The 20,007-nt window shown below is 43.9% G+C and overlaps 1 protein-coding gene across 1 annotated transcript in view; it reads left to right on the top strand.

The window, feature by feature from the left end:
- dst (dystonin) overlaps positions 1 to 20,007 on the top strand; it is a 188,225-nt gene that overhangs the window by 137,010 nt on the left and 31,208 nt on the right. Inside the window, exons 59-78 of the mRNA XM_021580916.2 lie at positions 5,977 to 6,138; positions 6,369 to 6,539; positions 6,874 to 7,043; positions 8,865 to 9,024; positions 9,265 to 9,591; positions 9,806 to 9,890; positions 9,986 to 10,227; positions 10,545 to 10,751; positions 11,442 to 11,561; positions 11,734 to 11,841; positions 12,092 to 12,310; positions 12,527 to 12,730; positions 13,378 to 13,609; positions 14,209 to 14,435; positions 14,771 to 14,893; positions 15,172 to 15,273; positions 16,295 to 16,396; positions 18,024 to 18,197; positions 18,820 to 18,975; positions 19,799 to 19,996. Coding sequence (XP_021436591.2) covers positions 5,977 to 6,138; positions 6,369 to 6,539; positions 6,874 to 7,043; positions 8,865 to 9,024; positions 9,265 to 9,591; positions 9,806 to 9,890; positions 9,986 to 10,227; positions 10,545 to 10,751; positions 11,442 to 11,561; positions 11,734 to 11,841; positions 12,092 to 12,310; positions 12,527 to 12,730; positions 13,378 to 13,609; positions 14,209 to 14,435; positions 14,771 to 14,893; positions 15,172 to 15,273; positions 16,295 to 16,396; positions 18,024 to 18,197; positions 18,820 to 18,975; positions 19,799 to 19,996 — 3,489 coding nt within the window. The remainder of the gene's footprint in view (positions 1 to 5,976; positions 6,139 to 6,368; positions 6,540 to 6,873; positions 7,044 to 8,864; positions 9,025 to 9,264; positions 9,592 to 9,805; positions 9,891 to 9,985; positions 10,228 to 10,544; positions 10,752 to 11,441; positions 11,562 to 11,733; positions 11,842 to 12,091; positions 12,311 to 12,526; positions 12,731 to 13,377; positions 13,610 to 14,208; positions 14,436 to 14,770; positions 14,894 to 15,171; positions 15,274 to 16,294; positions 16,397 to 18,023; positions 18,198 to 18,819; positions 18,976 to 19,798; positions 19,997 to 20,007) is intronic.

Genomic DNA, 20,007 nt, shown 5'->3' on the forward strand with positions numbered 1-20,007 from the left:
GACGACGCTGGGACGACGCTGGGACAATTGTATGGGACTCCCAGTCACAGCCTGGGATTGAAACCGGGTCTGTAGTGATGCCTCAAGCACTGCGATGCAGTGCCTTAGACCACTACGCCTGTCACACTCCGACCATTATTTGCGTTGTTTGTTTCTATGTTTTGTTTAGTCAGGGTGTGATATGAGCGGGCATTCTAAGTTGCATGTCTAGTTAGTCTGTTTCTGTGTTTTGGCCTGATATGGTTCTCAATCAGTGGCAGGTGTTTGTCGTTGTCTCTGATTGGGAACCATATTTAGGTAGCCTGTTTTGTAATGTGGTTCGTGGGTTATTGTTGTTGCATGTTAGCACAGTCGTTTGATAGCAGTCACGGTCGTCTTGTTAGTTTGTTTGTTTGTTTGTTAGTGTACTTCGTGTTTTTCCGTCCTTTATTAAAAATCATGCATCAATACGACGATCGTGACAACGCCACTCGGGAGGCCCCGTATAAATACATTTTTATCAGGTTTTTGCTTTGGCAAACCATATTTTTTGTTGTTGACATTTATCAATAAAACTCATTAATGCAACTGTTAAATTGTCAAATTGTTTGTGTTCTACGTGTAGCCTTGGTTCTCCAGTAAAGAAAATGGTAAAACACTTCATTGTGAGGCTAAATATAAGAGCTGGACATGCAGATAAATGAAAAGCCAATTTTAGCTGAGCTCTGATAGGGTTTTTTAAGAGGGTTTGATTGGTAACCATGAACCATCCTATAATATTGACTACTACCAGCTGTTGCTGAGCAACGTGTTCCCTGCTGGTTGTGCTCACCTTATCACCCTCACATTGTCCCATCTCTAAGTCTCGTTGGGTAGGCCTGCACACAGACACGTCAGCTGCTAGCGGAAAATCACCATTGTACTCATTCAGGCCGCTAGCTACTCTCTCTGAGAAAAGTTCCCTGAAAATAAGGAATCCCCAAAAGAACCCTACTTAATTCCATTACAGCACAAGGTATTTCCTAATTGGTGTCTAAAAACCTGTTTTGATGCTCGGAAACCTGTGGACACAGACCGAGACCGAACGTAATGGGATGTCTGCAGTGTGAATAGGGGTTTCATGTGGTCTATAATAATCCTGCTTGGTTTATTCGTAGATCTGGTACTTGGTCTATTTTGGGGTTTCATTGGCAGCTGTTGTGAAAGAAATAAACATTAAAAGGCAGCAATAAGTGAACTCATTTTGTTGCGTTACCATTTTAGGTCACGGTTTGTAAGAGCCTCCCCTCCCGAGTCCAATGTTTCACTCTTATTGTTGTTGTAGTTAGGGGATCTGGAAGGTTTGCTGGGAAAGATGTGGTGTATGTAGTCCTTCGTGATAGTTAGTGTGAGCTCAGCTCAGTGACAAAACCTGCTGGGGGTTGGGGAGGTGGGATGTGTTGGGGCGTATTTTTAAAGTTTCTACTCAGACGTTACATCAGTGTCTCCTATGAACCTAAAAGGAATTTCTCTCTCATTAATCATAGCTATTCCTCTCACTGAAGTTGATGAGGGGAAAAGGGCCGTTGGGGAGACCCCATCGTGTAGCCCAGCTTGCTCACTTACCCCAATGATGATACACTCAAATCAAATCACTCTCCCCAAGGTGGAACATGACACCAGACATGTACCAGAAGGATCTGAGTTGGTAACACATTGTTTTTGCTAGGATTGGCAGATCACTTTTCATGGTGACACATTGCATTTTTCCTGTGTTTTGGGATTGTGATTCACCTAAGACACCTAAGAGATTATTTTGTTCCTGTATGCACTAGGAGTGCACTTGTACACAATCAAGAGAAGCTTTTGAATTTGTCTCATTGAATTCTTTGTCTAGTCCTTTATAATGGTTTTCGTTTCATTCACACCCATTGTTGGGAGTGACTGATGAGTAGTTCTGTTGAAAGGGATTTTTCTGCAGAAGATGTCACAAAGAAATGTGGCCCTTCTGCAACCTTTGGTCTGAATAGCCTGTTCTTGTGAATAACTTTACTCACATGCAATGTAATAAGAGTTATGTGTAAGTGCTCTATAGGTTTCGAGGGAGATATTTGAGTCATTTTGATTGGTTAAGGTGTATCCTATGTTGGTTGGAATGGGCATTAGTGAATAAATCCATCTCATGATGACACATTTTTCTAATTCGGAGATCAAAACCCCCAGTTTACTAATGCCAAACCAGTTAGTGTGGGCCAGGATAACGGAAACAGCCTTGGTGCAGCAAAAGGAGGACGAAAAGAGGAACACTTTGCCCTCCCTTAATTCAACGCCTGGATTTTGTCAAAATGATGTGGGATTCAGCTGCTGAATATCCTTTCTCTAAACCCAACAGATCTATTTAACCGCTTATTTATCTCTGTGAGACTTCCTCCTTTTTCCTCCTCTCATTGTGGGAAGGGGTCGTGGTGGTGGAAGGAGTTGGGATGGTTCAACTCCTTTCTGTTGTCAGCCTTCTGTGCTGCACACAAAATTAATTCCTCTCATTATCCCTCTCTCTCATTCCTCCTTTCTTCTCTCACACGACCCGGGTCGCTCGCCATAAAAAAGACACACCATGCCATGGATTTGGCAGAGCTGTGGGTGTTAAATTACCTGGGACCTGTGCCTCCCTCAGCATTCCAGAGTAATTAAGAATATCTGCAGGGTCCACAGCAACCATCCACAGGAAAACAACAGAGAAGGAACAGAAAAAAAGGGAAAACATAGAGATCTATTTCAGCCCAGCGTGATGTCACCAAAGTGGGAGCTGCCGCTGCCTGTTGGTCTGGTGTGATTAAATGTTTTCTTCCTTCAGAGGAGGAAAGCTAGTTGCTTGTTGTGTGTTCCCCCCATCCTCTCCCATCCCCTCCGTCAGAGAGAGAGAGAGAGTGAGAGTGATGGTGCCAGGACACAGAAGATGACTAAGAAGTTAAGTCATATGGACTGTGGAGATAGAAGGGGAGAATTAGAGAAAAAAAGGGTCAAGCGTCCGACCAATCAACATGTGCCGGAGCAGCCCTCTGTGGCAGATGTTGCCTGAATAATGAGCTAGCGGGGGCGGGGCCTGCAGCCTCTCTGCCAGGAGGGTGTCTGTCTGTCATTGCAGGGCGAACCACCAGAGAGGCAGGGCAGGCATTTTTGTTTATCCAGGAGCACCGGCTCTTCTCGCCCTTTGTTTTCATAGAGCCCTGTGGATTTGTATCAGGATATGCCACTTTGCACTGAAGCTCTCCCACAGCCTACATGGATACCAGCGGGATTTAAGGGATAAAATAACCACTTTTAAGGGAGAACAATTCTAATGACATTTTGACAATGGGGAGGACAGCACCAAGTAGGGAATTCTTTGAGGATAGGTGACTCAATGAACGGATTGGACGGTTCCAGATACTGATTGCACAGCCGGTGCACTTTCTGAGTGAGGGTGATATGTTGCTTTAGTGTTATTGAGGTCCATTATTTTTACTGTTTGGATTATGACGATTATTAGGTCTGTTTTATATATTCTGAATTTGTCTAAGTAATTGCACCAATTATTGTGAATTGTTAATTTATTTATTTTATAAGAACTTGGTTTTGATATAGCAAATTAAGTAAATTAAAAAAGTGAATATTGAACATGCACTTTTAGTAGTATTTTTTGGCTTGTTGCTTTAGCAGCAAATATTTGCACTGAAACAACATATACTGTACCTCAGACCACATTAGTATTATTTTATTATCTCTGAGTCAGTGCAGTTAGATTTAAGATGGGGAAACCTCTTAGCAGACCAGACTGCCTCCGCCAGAACCCCTCCTGTGTGGGAAAAGGGGAGGAGGAGGACCTAAACATTGATGACTGCTACGTTCCCCAGAGATCCATCTATGACACTGTCCGTCTCAATGAGCAGATTGATTGTGGCTCAAAGGGTAGCCTGGCTTCCAGGCACTTCACTGGCACCCTACCCTACACACACCGCACCCTGGACATGAGCAGCCTGTGTGGCAACGGAGTCCTCACCTCCTCCAGCGCATTTGAGCTCCGCACTCGCGAGGCAGCTAGACTGGAGTGTGCTGTCTTTGATGGCCTGAAACTGAATGGTGACATCATCAGGGGAGCGGGAACGGTACTCCCTAAGACTCGTCTGGGGCAGGGAGGGGAGAAGAAGGAGCGCCCGCACCATCGGCGATCCTGGAGGACATTCGCTCCCACTAACATAGGGGAGTACGCCAGTCGCAGTGGCACCCTCTGTTCAGACGGACTGGATAGGTCGAGCCATGGTTTTACCCGTGGCAGGAGGGGACGGAGTGTCACCAACTCCCTGACATCAGAGGAGGACTCAGGCCTGTGCAGCCCCACTGCAGAGAGGGAGCGCCGCTCCCACCGAGCCTCCAGGAAACCACGCCCAGGCACCAGGAGCCTCTCCTCCTCCGAGGCCATGCACGTATCTGGGGAGATAAAACCAAGCTGCTCCCACAGCTCAGGGCAGGACGAGTTCCCCTTCTCCCCAGTCAGGGACAACATACCCAGGGAACTGTACAACCCAGGACAGAGCAACAACCCTGTACAGGAGTCCCAGGAGGGGAATGACACCTGTGTGACAGACTTGAGTGAAACAGTGTTGACCATCACTAATGGGGAATACAGGGACTCCACAGGCAGGCGCTCCTCAAGATCAAACAGTAGGGATTCGACTGGCAGGAGGTCCTCGAGATCAGCCAGCAGGGTTCAAAATGGTGTCTCCAGGACGCTAACAAGCTATGATGAGCTCCCCACCGCCGAGCTGCTAGAGGACATGTCCTCCCAGTCAGACTGTGAGTTAGTCAGCGTGGTTGTCACACAGCCGGAGCCCTATGTGGGTTCTGGGCCGCGGCCAGAGTGTAGACAAAATATGGGTGTTAAACCGTTTGACTTGCAACACCACGGAGCTATAGAACCGCGGAAATACAGCATGGAGGACCTGGAGGACTTCCTGCTGTCAGTGGAAAGGGAGGCCTGCTTGGCCAATGGCAGTGAGCCACGGTCGTACCAAGAAATAGGGGACGACGAGATCGAGAGCCTGTTAACTGCTATAGCCGCATGCTCCGAAATTGACCTCATGGGCTTCTCCTCCCCCCAGGTACCCCAAAATAGTCTCCTCCAACTCCAGCATTGCAGGGTGGATTCTACCTTCAACTGGGCCAAATAAATACGGCAATTTTGATTAGTGTTTCCTGGGATGCTAGTCTTGTTTATCAGATTACATTAGGTCTGAATTGGGTTTAGTACGCCAGCCTGGCCTGTGAGTCTGTCTGGTGTGATGCTGCACAGCTGTGCTCCAACTAATTGCCGTGCTTTCCTTTCTAGAAGCTGCAGTGCTGACCAGTCAGAAAGAGGTTGTTGTTATGCCAGCTCTGTGGCCTAGGCCAGCAGCCTGTCTATACAATCACTCTTCAGGGACTGGCGAAACATGTTGTAATGCTCAGCTGCATTTTTGAAACATTATTGTTAATTGTAGACAGTCAAACTGCATAGCTGATAATCCATTTTGACTCTCTTTGTTTTGTTTTATGTGTAATGCATGGCTCACAAATAACCAATACATGTCAATGAACTGACACGTGTTTATCAGGAGGGCAAACAGATATCTGACATGTTTTAAATATCTTGCCAATGGCTGGATTTGTGTAAACAATCGGAATGTCTTATCTTTCTTAATACACATTTGAAAATGTAAAAGTATGGCATGAATCAAGGACTTTATTCAGTCCAATTTGGATAACACCCTTGGATAACACAATGAAAGCAACGTCTCATTCCCGAGAGCTCTCTTAAAACGTAGGGTAGGAATATTTCTTTAAAAGCAACATCAAACATCTCTTGTTTTGTCTTTATTGAAGTCTTGCCCTTATGAACCTCTGACATCATCTGTCTTATTGAGAGAAATAATTATCTCTCATCCGGTCTAAGTTGTTCTGCGTCTGATAATACACAATGTATTGTATTATCTCTGGCCACAGGTATTCCAGAAAGAGGAGGTTGATCCACTACAGACCCAGTTGCAAGACATCAACTGGCTGGGCCAGGGCCTGATCCAGAACGCCGCCAAAGGTACCAGCACCAAGGGCCTTGAACATGACCTGGAGGATGGCAACACTCGATGGAACACACTCAACAAAAAGGTTAGCCTGTCTCTGGGTTATTAATCTACTTCACGCTCTAGCCTTATTGCTTTTTACATAGGTGAAAGAGGTCAAACTTTAGACACGTTTGATGAATAATACTCCATGTGGTTCTTGCTTAATGTTTTTATAGCTATAATTAGTTACTTAGACTGAGTTTTACTTGGCCATAATACTTACCGCCTATATCGTAATACATGTGATGCCTACATTTAAATGGTCTTCCATAGATTGCTGAGCGGTCAGCGCAGCTGCACGAGGCCCTATTGCATTGTGGGAGGTTCCAGGATGCTCTGGAGTCCCTGCTCAGCTGGCTGACAGACACGGAGGAGCTGGTGTCCAATCAGAAACCTCCCTCTGCTGAGTTCAAAGTCGTCAAGGCACAAATCCAGGAGCAGATAGTAAGCAAAAAGTGAACTGATTACACACTTACAACATTAGTAGCTGCTAATTTACACCTACATTAAAACCTATTCAGAGAGTCCATGTAGGCTTTACTGATTCAGCCATTTATCATTTTTATTGGCGTCCATTGTGGAGCATTATTTGGGGCTATCCTAAAGATTCTGTTGAATTAAGCTTTATAATACCATGGCATTGTTGAATACTCCTTTCTGATTGGCTTGAAGGTCATTCTAGAGCGTGGATCATTTCCCTATAATGCACTGTAAGCAATAATTGTGCTCGGCGCATGTTGAACCTCATAACTTCTTCACCTTTATTTGTCCTGGACAGCTCCTCCAGAGGCTGCTCGATGACCGTAGGCCTACGGTGGAGCTGATTAAGAAGGAAGGAGGGAAGGTTGTGGACCTGGGAGCAGAGTTTGTGGAAAAGGAGAAGGTGGGGAAGGAGATTGAGTGCCTGGGGCAGAGGTGGGACGCTTTGCTGAAGAAGGCTGAGAACAGGTCTGTCTGCACAACCAACACTTCCCTGAGAGATGTATGTAAGAAAAGTGTTTGCAAATGAAATGAATATTATAGTTCTGATTCATTGTGGAAAATGTGCTGATTGGATTTTTGCTACAGAAATGCCATCCCTTTCCTCAGTCGTAGCCCTTGACACTCGTACCTGTATACAGGTTGAAAATGGCAGATGTGGGCACTGATAAGCACCTAAATTGGAACGCAGTGGCTGTACAGTAACGTGCTATAATCAGGGTTTCCCAAACTTGGTCCTGGCCCTCCTAACACCACACAGCTGATTCAAATTACCAACTCCTCATCAAGCTTTCATTATTTGAAGCAGCTGTGTAGTGCTCGGGCAAAAACCAAAATGTGTACCCAGGGAGGGGCCCCAGGACCAAGTTTGGGAAACCTTGCTATTAATGACGTCAGAGCTCAGGCTCTGCGCTTCACAGCGCTGTGTGGGTTCTGACTGACACACATTTAGAACTTAAGCACAGCACGCGACAAGAAGTTGCTCCCATCCCTCCCGCTAATTGGGCAACTTCTGCACATTTTTTGTCTTCTGAGTGAGGGAAATGTAAATTAAGAGGACTCGATGTGTTTTGAAAGATGAGACGTTGACGAATATAATAAATACAGCTTTGACGTCATACAAGCCAAACACCTGTGAGTCCAAATGTGCACTTCACATTTCCATTTCATAAAACTCATGTCATATACAGTACAGTGTCACTGTTTATGAGTACAATGTTTGAAGTACAGTTACAGGACATGACGTCATACCCTGGGTAGTTCTGAATTGCCTATTCTGAAGAAAGTTTGCAGTGGAGTCACAAACCTGAATGCACGCATGAGTCCTTTCTATGCGCACCAAAATTACAATTTGTTTCTCTGAATTGCCCCGTGAAAGCCGTACGCTGTAAGATCATATTTTATAGTTTAGCTAGTCATGTTGTCAATAGAACAAACTTTCAAATTATGCCCACCTGACCCCGATTGCAATTTATAATGGGCTGTTTTTGGATTGCGTAAACAACAACAGTAATTGTGTGATGGGGGGAAGCAGGCCTTATAGGTGAAGACTCTTCTTTGAGTCATAAAAGTTCATTGAAATTACTTAGGAACTGTGCACACTTTGGAGAGGTTCATGTCCACTTGAAGACACCAGCTAGTCCTCTCACTCAAACCCAAGTATTTTTTTGTCTTATGTTGCACCTACCCCACATTTTCCAGGAATATTCCTATCATGTTACTAAATGTATCCAGGGTATTTTCTGATTTTGTTATCAACGAATGCTGCGAAAGGTACAATAAATGTAAAATGCACATAAAATCAACAGTGTAATGTTTGGATTCAGTATTGTGTCAGATGAACTGTTGTGTCCTCACCTTTAGTCTAATCATTTCCCCATCATTTCCAAACTCTTCCCTTTCAATCGCTACCATGCTTATGCATATGTCTTTCATATTTCTTCTGGAAGAAACATTTTAATTTAAACCTATCAATATAGTCCAATTCTACCACGTGTAAAGGGTTCATGTAAAGGGTTGGACTATACAGCCAAATGAGGTGTTGCGTTCTGGATAAGTTCCCTAAAGACAGAATTAATTGACCCTCCCCCGCCATCCGTAAGTGACAATTGTTAGGTATAATTATTCAATTGTGTTATCTGGAGACTGGGCGCCAGAGGTCTTTGAGGAGACAATTATCTTGGCACCCAGTATCTTGGCATCCAGGCCAGACTTTAGTTGAGGGAGTAAACCTGTCTCATTATTCATCTGTCCCTCTTCTGTTCTCTCTTGGCATGCTGGGTAATGTAGGCACAAACAGCTGAAGAGCATTCTAATTGTGGCTCAGCAGTTCCATGAGACACTGGAGCCTCTGTCTGAGTGGCTCTCTGCCACAGAGAAACGCTTGGCCAAATCTGAACCCATCGGCACACAGACTACCAAGCTGGAAGTGCAAATCTCCCAGCACAAGGTAAGATACTTCATGTTTCAGGCATTGATGTTACTTCAGTCGCCCATCCTTTGTTTTCGGTTTCTCATGATTTGTTGTGTTGCCCTGTTTTATCAGCATTTGCATTCAGTTGATGTTTGTAATTTTAAGTTTCTTATTGGTTCAGTATTCATTCCCCCCCCCCCCCCCAACTGTGTTTGTGTGTGTGTTTTTTGTTCATCCCCCTGGTGTGTGTTCCATGTGTGGTGGTGATGTGGTCAGGCCTTAGAGGAGGAGATAATGGGTCACAGTAAAGACCTGGTTCAGTCCATCAGCCTGGGTCAGATGCTCAAGCCGGTTAGCTCAGTGGACGATAAGGAGCTGGTGCAGTCTAAGCTGGACTCCACCCAAGCCAGTTACATAGAGCTGCAGGAGCGCTGTAGGAGGAAGGCTGAGATGCTGCAGCAGGCTCTGGCCAATGCCCAGCTCTTTGGAGAGGACGAGGTGGCCCTCATGAACTGGCTCAACGAAGTGCACACTACGCTGAGCGAAGTGTCCGTCAAAGACTACAAGACGGACGTTCTTGAAAAGCAGTGTGCAGAACAACTGGTACTACTACCATCACACTCCTCCTCAGGCCTAACATTAATTCATCCTTTATCTCTTCACATCGTTTCTAAGTAATTTTAAGTTACATCTAACTACTTTGTTACTTTCAGTTTCGTGTTAAGTTTAGTTTGTGTGAAAAAAATCGAATTATTTCTTGGTTCCCAATGCTGTTTAAGTCAGATGAGTTGTTGCTAATGTTTTGTGTCTTGTCCAGGCCCTACATGAAGACATTGAGTTGAGAAAGCAGAATGTTGATCAAGCCATTTCCAATGGATTGGAGCTGCTGAAACAAACAACAGGTGAGACGATATGTTGGATACTACACCTATAATTTGAATGAAAACACTTCAGAATGATTCATCTGAATTAATGTATCTTCTTTTTACTTCTGTAGGCGATGAGGTGGTTGTCATCCAAGGCAAGTTGGACGGGATAAAGACGAGATACGCTGAGATCAACTCCATGAGTGGTAACGTGTCTAAGACCCTGGACCAGGCCCTGACCCTGGCCTCCAAGCTTCAGCACATCCACGAAGACCTCAGCGCCTGGCTGGAGAATGTCGAGGCTGAGCTCACCGCCTTCGCTGCTCAGGAGCCTGTAGGAGAGCAGCTCATCCAGGCACAAGACAGGCAGAAGGTAATGATAGGCCTGTTTTGTTTGACACTTTGTCGGGGGAAGCAGTTAATAACACTAAGTTATTAGGTTTCTGTATATGTATTGCTTGGTTTTTTTGTAGTTAAGGGCATGTCAGATATGTGGACTTGCCATATGACCTCTGTTAGTTTTAATCTGTCATTTGGTATTATGGTATTCCAAGCAAAAAGGTATTACTTGGAATATTCTGTAACATCAGGATAGAATTACGACAGCCATATTACATAACTTTTAAACACAGTGCATGGAGAGATAGATTGGTGCTCACTGCTCACTGTATGGCCCTTTGTGTTACCCAGGCATTGCTGAAAGAAGCCATGGATCACAAGCCCCAGGTGGACAAACTGAACGAGGTGAGCAGCTCTCTGCTGGAGCTGGTCCCATGGAGGGCCCGGGAGGGCCTGGACAAGCTGGTGACAGAGGACAACGACCGATATAAGGCCGCGAGTGACACCATCACACAGCATGTGGAGCAGATCAACGCCGCCATACTGAAATCACAACAGGTATAGTAAAACAACCAGTCATTACAGTAGGCCACTGTAAACCGAGGAACAGACATAACATACTAAATGGGAACACAGCCATTCAAATGAGTTTAACAACAAAGGGAACCGCTGACCAGAATGCTAATTTCTGTTCTGGGTGATTGGGGCTATTATAGTCTTAATCCCATCTGCTTTCAGCACTAAATCCTCCCTTGTTTAGCCTTTTTTTGGCCTCTAGGGAGCTTTGTTTTCTGTCATTATTGTTCATTATACACTGGGAACTGTTATAGAGGATGATTACATTTGCATCTTATTATTTGCTCATTAAAAATTGTATTGTAGTGCAGACACCTAAGAAAGTAGGGTATAATGTTGCATGGTCGTCAATGAATTGTCAAACTCATGACTGGATTTTACGTCCCAAAAACAGATATTATTTTATTTATTTTTATATATTTTAAGATAAAATAAAGCAACATTTCATTATTATATTCAGCAGGGGAACTTCCTGCTTACAGGCATGAACAACAATAAAATGTAAATCTACCAGGACTGCCTGTATTAGTTCTTCACAATTTATGCTCCCCCTTGAGGCATACCCACATTGGGAACAGGAAGTTGCCCCGCTGTGTATAATGACATCATATTGCTCAATCTACCTTTAATTAGGCCTATTGTACCATTCATGATGGGATGTTTTCTGTGCAGTTTGAACAAGCAGCTGACAATTTGCTGGCCTGGCTTACTGAAGCAGAGAGGAAGATGTTGTCATTGGGGGAGATCAGGCTGGAACAGGACCAGACCACAGCACAGCTCCAGGCCCAGAAGGTCAGTCTGTCTGTCATGTACCTGTACTGTGTATCTCTATATATGTCTGTAGAGACATTAGCCGCCACCACCACCGTGCAAACAAACAAGTCCAGGAAACAATGATGTGTGCTGCAGCTGTGTGTTCACTGTGTGTAAGTTACCATTCAAACATCCTCCTCTGATTGACCAGGGCTTCTCCATGGACATCATGAGACACAAGGATGCTGTGGATGACATTGTGAAAACAGGCCAGGCTATCATGAACAGCAAGGATGAGGATGAAAAGCAAGCCTTGAAGGTAAAAAAAATCCTAGAATGGAATGAAGTCCTAACTTCCATCTGTTGTTGGTAGAATACCTCCAGAGTAACCTTGTGCATCCATGAACGTAGCATATGGGCCTTTGATAGAGATTTCTGTCAGAAACCCTGAGGAAGGCAGCTTGCCGTCTAAATGATAAATGAATTGCACCAGCATGTGCAGCTGCCTTGCTTTTTTTTCTAAGAAGCATACATCAACATCAAGTTCTTTTATGTTCTGTTTTTTGCAGGTCAAGATTCAAGCCCTCCTGGAGAAGTACGGTGTGGTAAGTCAGCTGAACTCGGAGCGCTGCCTGCAGCTGGAGCGAGCCCAGTCTCTGGCCAGCCAGTTCTGGGAGACTTACGAGGAGCTGTGGCCCTGGCTCCAGGAGACCCGCACCAGCTTCAGCCAGCTCCCACTCCTGGCCATTGAGTACGAAGCTCTCCGACAGCAACAGGAGGAGCTCAGGGTGAGCCCAACTTAAAGTCTATTAGATAGTTGTCTCTGTGCCAATGGATTTTCTAATATTGTTTGTGAAATCAGGGGTGAGTTTCACACTAAGATCATCTTAACACCACTGAAGGAAATAAACAAAGGATCATTAGAGTGTTACAAAGCTTTAGGGAAAATCCTAACACATTGTTTTTGTGTTTCTCTAACTGACAATGTCATATATCCACCACAGCAAATGCGAGAGCTGATTGCAGAGCACAAGCCCCACATCGACAAGATGAACAAGACTGGTCCCCAGCTTCTAGAGCTGAGTCCTGTGGAGGGGATCCCCATCAGGGAGAAGTACACAGCCACAAACCTGCTGTACGCCCAGCTCAAGGCTGATGTCAAACAGAGGGCTGCCACATTGGATGAGGCCATCTCCAAATCCACACAGGTAAGATACTTTCACTTATTTTATTTAGTTTTTATATATCCTTTGTTTATACAGGTAAAAATCTCTATGGACGCACAAGTATGTGAGTTTGACATTGGTCTTAAGATGGCTTATGTTGGGGATAAAAGGATGTTTTTAAAAGTTTTTGCGATGGGATTGTTTGATGACCTGCCAAAATAATGACATCGCTCTAATGAAATCTGAAGCTGAAATGGAATTATAAAAGTCCTTAGAGGGAAAGGAAACATTATTCATATCCTTCCTTTGAAAACAGGACAAAAATACCAATGGTAGCAGCAGGGCACGTCTGGTTCAGAGAGAATGGATTTCACCTGCAGAGTCAGTTGGGTTCAACAGGGTTGCATCTCTATATTAAAGTAGACAATGGCCCTGTTGTTCTAGGTTGATTGATTTTGACTTTGAAAATAAATGAGGGTTAGTTGTTTGGAAGTCCTTCCAGGAGCATGTAATGAGCATTGATGTAGTAGATTGCTTGTTCTAGTGGCTAATTGATTGAGTCTCTTAACCCTTATTATTTCACTAAATAAAAGTGCTTTGGATAAATACTTAAGTACTTAATTTGATAATTATATGTAGAATGTTTAGACCCACACAGCCAGTTTGACCATGTTCCCCTCTCCCCCTAGTTCCATGACAAGATAGAGCCCATGCTGGAGTCCCTGGAGCGGATTGCTGAGCGCCTGCGTCAGCCTCCCTCCATTTCTGTGGAGGTGGAGAAGATCAGGGAGCAGATCACAGAGAACAAGGCTGTGTCCGTGGACCTGGAGAAACTGCAGCCTTCCTACGACACGCTCAAGCAGCGCGGAGAGGAGATGATCGCTCGCTCCGCGGGAGCTGACAAGGACATATCTGCTAAAGGTACCATCTATTGTTTCCCCTGTACCTATCATTGTGGAAAATGCTTGTTAGCACTGCTAGTTTTGGAGATGTTTGGGAAGACTGTACAGCACATGACTGTAGCCACACACTACTACAGGTCACCCCATTGTTTACTCTCTTCAGCTGTTGTTGAAGTGTATGGTTTGGATGGCTAGCTTGGCCGCTACATCAGCTGCCAATCAAAAGCAGCTGACGTTCTCTCTCTAGCCAAATAAATGAGTTGGCTGAAGACCTAGTCTTGAACTGCCAGACACCACACCATATTACAGTGCCAGGGGCGCAACTTTCACTGGGGATGGGGACATGTCCTCCCACATCCTGAAATTGCTTTTTGGCCACCCTCCCCCCAATTTTATAATTGGAATGTGATACAAAACAAGGCAACGGTTTTCTTTAGGACCATGCAAACGCCTCCGAGCGGTCGGGTAGGCTGTTTGGCGTGTTTATCCGAGTGGATAATAAAACAAAATAATAATAATAATTATGTCCCCCCCACTCCTAAAACCAAAGTTGCACCCCTGTACAGAACGGTTAGAAGACCTAAATAAATAAGACTATTACTTCTCTGTGTTTCCAAGCTGTGCAAGACAAGCTGGACCAGATGGTGTTCACCTGGAATGAGATCCATGCCCTGATGGAGGAGAGGGAGGCCAAACTGCTGGATGTAATGGACCTGGCAGACAAGTTCTGGTGTGACCACTGTGCCCTCATCGTTACCATCAAGGACACCCAGGACCTGCTGAGGGAGCTGGAGGAGCCTGGAGTCGACCCCTCTGTGGTGAAACAGCAGCAGGAATCTCTGGAGGTAAAAGAGCATCAAAACATGTTCACTTTAAGGTGCTTCTTCAACTGCATTGCTTGCTGTTTGGGGTTTTAGGCTGGGTTTCTGTACAGCACTTTGTGACATCAGCTAATTTAAGAAGGGCTTTATAAATACATTTGATTTGATTTGAATTAGGAGCATTAAAGTGTACCATTTATTTTTGTCTTGCTATGTTAAATACAGTTCCTTACATTTATGTAACATGTAACCACTGGAGCAGCTTAAACAAGATACCATTACCAATGTAATCTATATACAGTTTGATGTGATAGTAGGTTAATCTACTTTTCGGGACTGATAGTTGTTTTTTCTCCCAGAGCTTCAAGGAGGAGATTGACGGGCTTCAGGAGGAGCTTGATGTGGTGCGGAACTTGGGGGCGGAGCTTATGGCTGCCTGTGGCGAACCAGATAAGCCAGTCATAAAGAAGAGTATTGATGAGGTAATCAAGGACATCAGAACACCTTTAAATAAGAAGAAACAATTGACTTTGCTCAAGGACTCGAAAAAATGCAAACTAAATGACAGATACCTTAGTACTTGTACTTGTCATTGTACTTGTTATTGACTTACATGAGGATATATGTAATGCTGGGAAACCATATATCTAATTTGATCATGATTTCTTTATTTGTATTTGTATATAGAGTCGTATTTGTATCCAACAGCTGTGCATGGATCCTATTCCCTGACCTTTGTTGTTGTTGTTGTTTTCCCCAGGTGAACTCGGCATGGGAGACTCTGAACAAGTCATGGAAGGAGAGAGTGGACAGACTGGATGAGGCCATGCAGGCTGCTGTACAGTTCCAGGATGGCCTGCAGGTACGTTACTGTTATGATTTAGCTGCTACGCTTTGTCATACACCAGGACCTGTTCAGTAGGGAACACAATGGGAAAATGTTTTGCAACAGAAATTAAAATCTTATTGCTCAAGATCAGATAAAACGTTATCTCCCGTTCCTTGCCTACTGAACACTGCCTTGCTGTCATTGAATACACTGACTAACACTAAGCAGCTAGCGGTTTGGACTCTTAGGAGATGAATACCATTGTTAGTATGTAATGCGAAACTTCTGAGCAGTTTGAGGTTTCATTACTCAATGAATTCAGAAGTTTCACTGTGCCTCCTTTTATTTATTTTTTATTTTACCTTTATTTAACTAGGCAAGTCAGTACTCCTAGGAAAGAGAAAGTCCGCCCCATTACTCAAGACATGTTCACGTCTTACTTAATGTTGGTTGAAGTGTCAGTGGTTTTGTGTTATTCAAAGGCCCTATCAATGGACCTAATCATCAAGAAATGTTATTGTGTTATTGTTAATCAGTGTTTGCCGTCTAATGTTGCCACTTAGCATCGTCGTTCACACCTCTCAGACAGAATCAAGGGACAGAGTTTACAATGACTTTGAGCAATTTACGAGGCACAGATAGATCAAAGTAAATTGTCATGTAACAGGCAGTGTTGCTATATTTTGGGCATCATTCATTTATGTGTTTTCTTTATATTGTTTGTAAGTTGTTGTTTTCTTTATATGGGTTGTGATTGTTTGTAGTGGAGTATGTGTCTAATTGAATGAAGTGGTTTAATAAGGCTTAGATCTAGTCTGTTGGTTATAAATGTACTACCCATTCACAACCATCCTAGACTTGAGTGACTAAGTTAAGGTCCACCTCTATTTCACCATGTGCTAATAACTCTTTTTCCTTGACAGTGTTGGTTTTCCATGACAATAATTGGTTGTTTAAGTGAAATATTAATGATAATGAATGTGAAATCTGAGCTGTTTTAAAGCTAGCATTGTATTCTCCCAGTGACAATGGTGCCCACTCCCTCTATCTACAGGGTATGTTTGACTGGGTGGATATCGTGGAGCACAAACTGGATTCTATGTCACCTGTGGGTACAGACCTAGACACTGTCAAGCAGCAGATTGAAGAACTCAAGGTATTGTGTTCCTGTATTATATAGAATGCATTAGCTAGATGTATGAGCAATCTTAGACCAAACCATTGATCTATTTCCACATGTATCTGATCGAAACATCATGAAGAACTTTGAATTGCTCGCCCCCAAGTTATTGTGTTGATTTATTCCATGTCAACATTACAGAGCAAACAACATCTGTTTTTATGCTGTGAATGTTCAGTTCATGCCCTGCCCTTATTGGACGACAGTGTAGGAACACTGCAGGAGTGTCATTAATACTCCAGAGAGCAATGGAATAGCAATTCTGTCCTTTGATCTACAACAAGACAAAGCTATCGTGTCTCTCAAAAGGAATAGTTAATGGAGGTGGTTTTAGGCACATCCACATTTGTACAGGAGCTGAACAAATAGAAAAAAGTAATGTCGCTCAATGTTTGCTATTCCCATCAGTGGAGGCTGTTGAGGGGACTAAGGGTCATAATAATGGCTGGAAAGGCGCAAATGGAATTAAACACATGGAAACCATGTGTTTGAAGTATTTGATACCATTCCACCTAGTCCGCACTAGCTATTACCACGAGCCCGTCCTCCCCAATTAATTAAGGTGCCACCAACCTGTGATCCCCATGCTCCCAGTAAGTGATATTTTAATAAAGCCTTTGACCTGTATCAATGGTAGTTATACTGAACAAAAATATAAACGCAACATGCAGCAAAAAAAAGATTTTACTGAGATTTTACTGAGTTACAGTTCATAAGGAAATCAGTCAATTCAAATAAATAAATTAGGCCCTAATCAATGGATTTCACATGACTGGGCAGGGATGGGCCTTGGAGGGCACGGGCCCACCCACTGGGGAGCCAGGCCCAGCCAATTGGAATTAGCTTTTCCCCACAAAAGGGCTTTATTACAGACAGAAATGATCCTCAGCACCCCCCTCAAACGATCAGGTAGGTGAAGAAGCCAGATGTGGAGGTCCTGGGTTGGCGTGGTTACACGTGGTCTATGGTTGTGAGGCCAGATGGACGTACTGCCAAATTCTCTAAAACAATTTTGGAGGTAGCTTATGGTAGAGAAATGAACATTATATTCTCTGGCAACAGCTCTGGTGGACATTCCTGCAATCAGCATGCCAATTGCATGCTCCCTCGAAACTTAAGTCATCTGTGGCATTGTGTTGTGGGACAAAACTGCACATTTTAAAGTGGCCTTTTATTGTCCCCAGCACAAGGTGCAGCTGTGTAATGATCATGCTGTTTAATCAGCTTCTTGATATGCCACACCTGTCAGGTGTATGGATTATCTTGGCAAAGGAGAAATGCTCACTAACAGGGATGTAAACAAATTTGTGCACACATTTTTGCGAAATAAGCTTTTTGTGCGTGCATATGGAACATTTTGGGGATTTTTCAGCTCATGAAACATGGGACCAACACTTTACATGTTGCGTTTATATTTTTGTTCAGTGTATATTAAAATATAACATATTGGGAGCAGAAAACAGTGGGGAGCATACATTATCAATGAGCACTACCTCACTGTGAGAGGCTGGAAGGGTCAGATGTTTCGTTTTTTCCAGATAATAGCCCTGTAGTTATATTGACAGGTTCCCTTGACAATCCCTTGTGTGGCGTGGTGTTTCAGGAGTTCAAAGGTGAGGCGTATCAGCTGCAGATCGAGATGGAGCGTCTGAACCACCAGGCGGGCCTACTGCTGAAGAAGGTGACGGAGGAGTACGACCGCTGTGCCATCCAAGAGCCCATGACCGAGCTCAAAATGCTCTGGGACAACCTGGATGAAAATATCATCAACAGACAGGTGGGTCAGACAGGTGGGTCAGATAGGTGGGTCAGACAGGGGCTGGAGGTTTACTATAGTAGGGTGAGGGAAGGGGGGTGATTGAAAATTGCAGAACCTTATAAGGATGATTCAATACTATTTCTAGAGTGTGTGCTATACTTAAGACATTTGTCCTATTTTGTATAGACACCGGCTGGAATGCGGTTTTAACCAATTAGCGTCCAGGATTAGACCCACTCGTTGTATAAATAGAAATTGGGTGATTAGAGCCCTGAATGCTGATTGGCTGACACCCGTGGTATATCAGACCATATACCACAGGTATGACAAAATATTTATTTTTACTTTATAATTACTTTGGTAACCAGTTTATAATAGCAATAAGGCACCTCGGGAGTTGTGTCGTGCCTAAGAACAGCACTTACACGTGGTATATTGGCCATATACCACACTCCCTCTGGCTTTATTGCTTAATCAGAACCTTTTAAAGACAATGAACAGTGAAGTGTACTGTTTCTCTAACTGGAAAAGGCCCCTTTCCCTCTCATTCCCATGAAAGGAGACTGATTATGGGTCAATTCACATGAGGAGGGTTTTCATGTGACTCTTGTATGAACTTGTTTGTCCTGATTGTGTGCAGCACAAACTAGAGGGAGCACTGTTGGCTCTGGGGCAGTTCCAGCATGCGCTGGATGAGCTTCTGGCCTGGATGAGCAACACGGAAGAGCTGCTTAATGAGCAGAGGAAGGCTGCAGGAGACCCCAAAGCCATTGAGATCGAGCTCGCCAAGCACCACGTAAGACTTATCTCCCCTTGTTCGTATAAAGTGCTATTTCAGTATTTTTTCATGCAACTACAATAACTGCAGAGCAGCTTGACGTGACCCTTTCATGACCTCTTGACCCCCATAACCCTTTGGATTAACCACAACAACAAACATCAAAGTTCAACCCTACACAGTCTGCATACACGACACTGTACAACATGCATTATAAGCATATACAAATCTGCCCAGACCACAGTCTTTCAAATGCATTTGATCTATTTCACTTCCCTCCAAAAGCCCCTATAATTTATAATCTATCTGACACCTTAATGGCTGTGTGTATTTTGAGCCATCATCCACAGACAGTGGAAAATGTAAGTTATGTGGGTCTGACCAGTCTGGTTGAGGACCACCATGCAGGAATTTAATCCACCATGCAGCAGATTTATCTAGTCTTTTCCTTTCCATTACTAAACATATGTCCCATAAGAGTTTAGCAGATTATACCATATTTGAACTTAACCATTAGAATAAATAGACAGTCAGATATGTCCGAAACTCGGGACCTCTGAATTAAAATGAACGTAAGTTATTTGCATAGAGCTTCCTATTGGTTGATTCTGATACTTCCCAAGTGGGAAACTCAGGTATGATCCATCTACAAGGAGTAAGCAAGTCGGATATTTCAGAGTTTCCGACATGACGTGAACACGGCATTAATATGGAGTAGACACTATCACTCTTTTTAGCATTTTTTTTGTCCAGTTTAGTGCTATCTGATCTTTGGGCCTTGTTTATTTAATTGATCTCACTGGCCTAGTGTTTAACCATCCCTGTACTGTGATGTGTCCAGGTCCTCCAGAACGATGTGCTGGCCCATAAGACCACGGTGGAGGTGGTCAATAAGGCTGGTACTGACCTGGTGGAGTCCACCTCTGGAGAGGAAGCCTCTGGACTGCAGAGCAAACTGGAGAACCTCACCCAGCGCTGGAAGAACATCCTGGAGAAGACAGAGCAGAGGAGACACCAGCTGGACGGTGCTCTGCTTCAGGTATACAGTAC

This window comes from Oncorhynchus mykiss, chromosome 23 (genome assembly GCF_013265735.2).
Source record: "Oncorhynchus mykiss isolate Arlee chromosome 23, USDA_OmykA_1.1, whole genome shotgun sequence".
In the NCBI taxonomy this organism is placed as follows: Eukaryota; Metazoa; Chordata; class Actinopteri; order Salmoniformes; family Salmonidae; genus Oncorhynchus; species Oncorhynchus mykiss.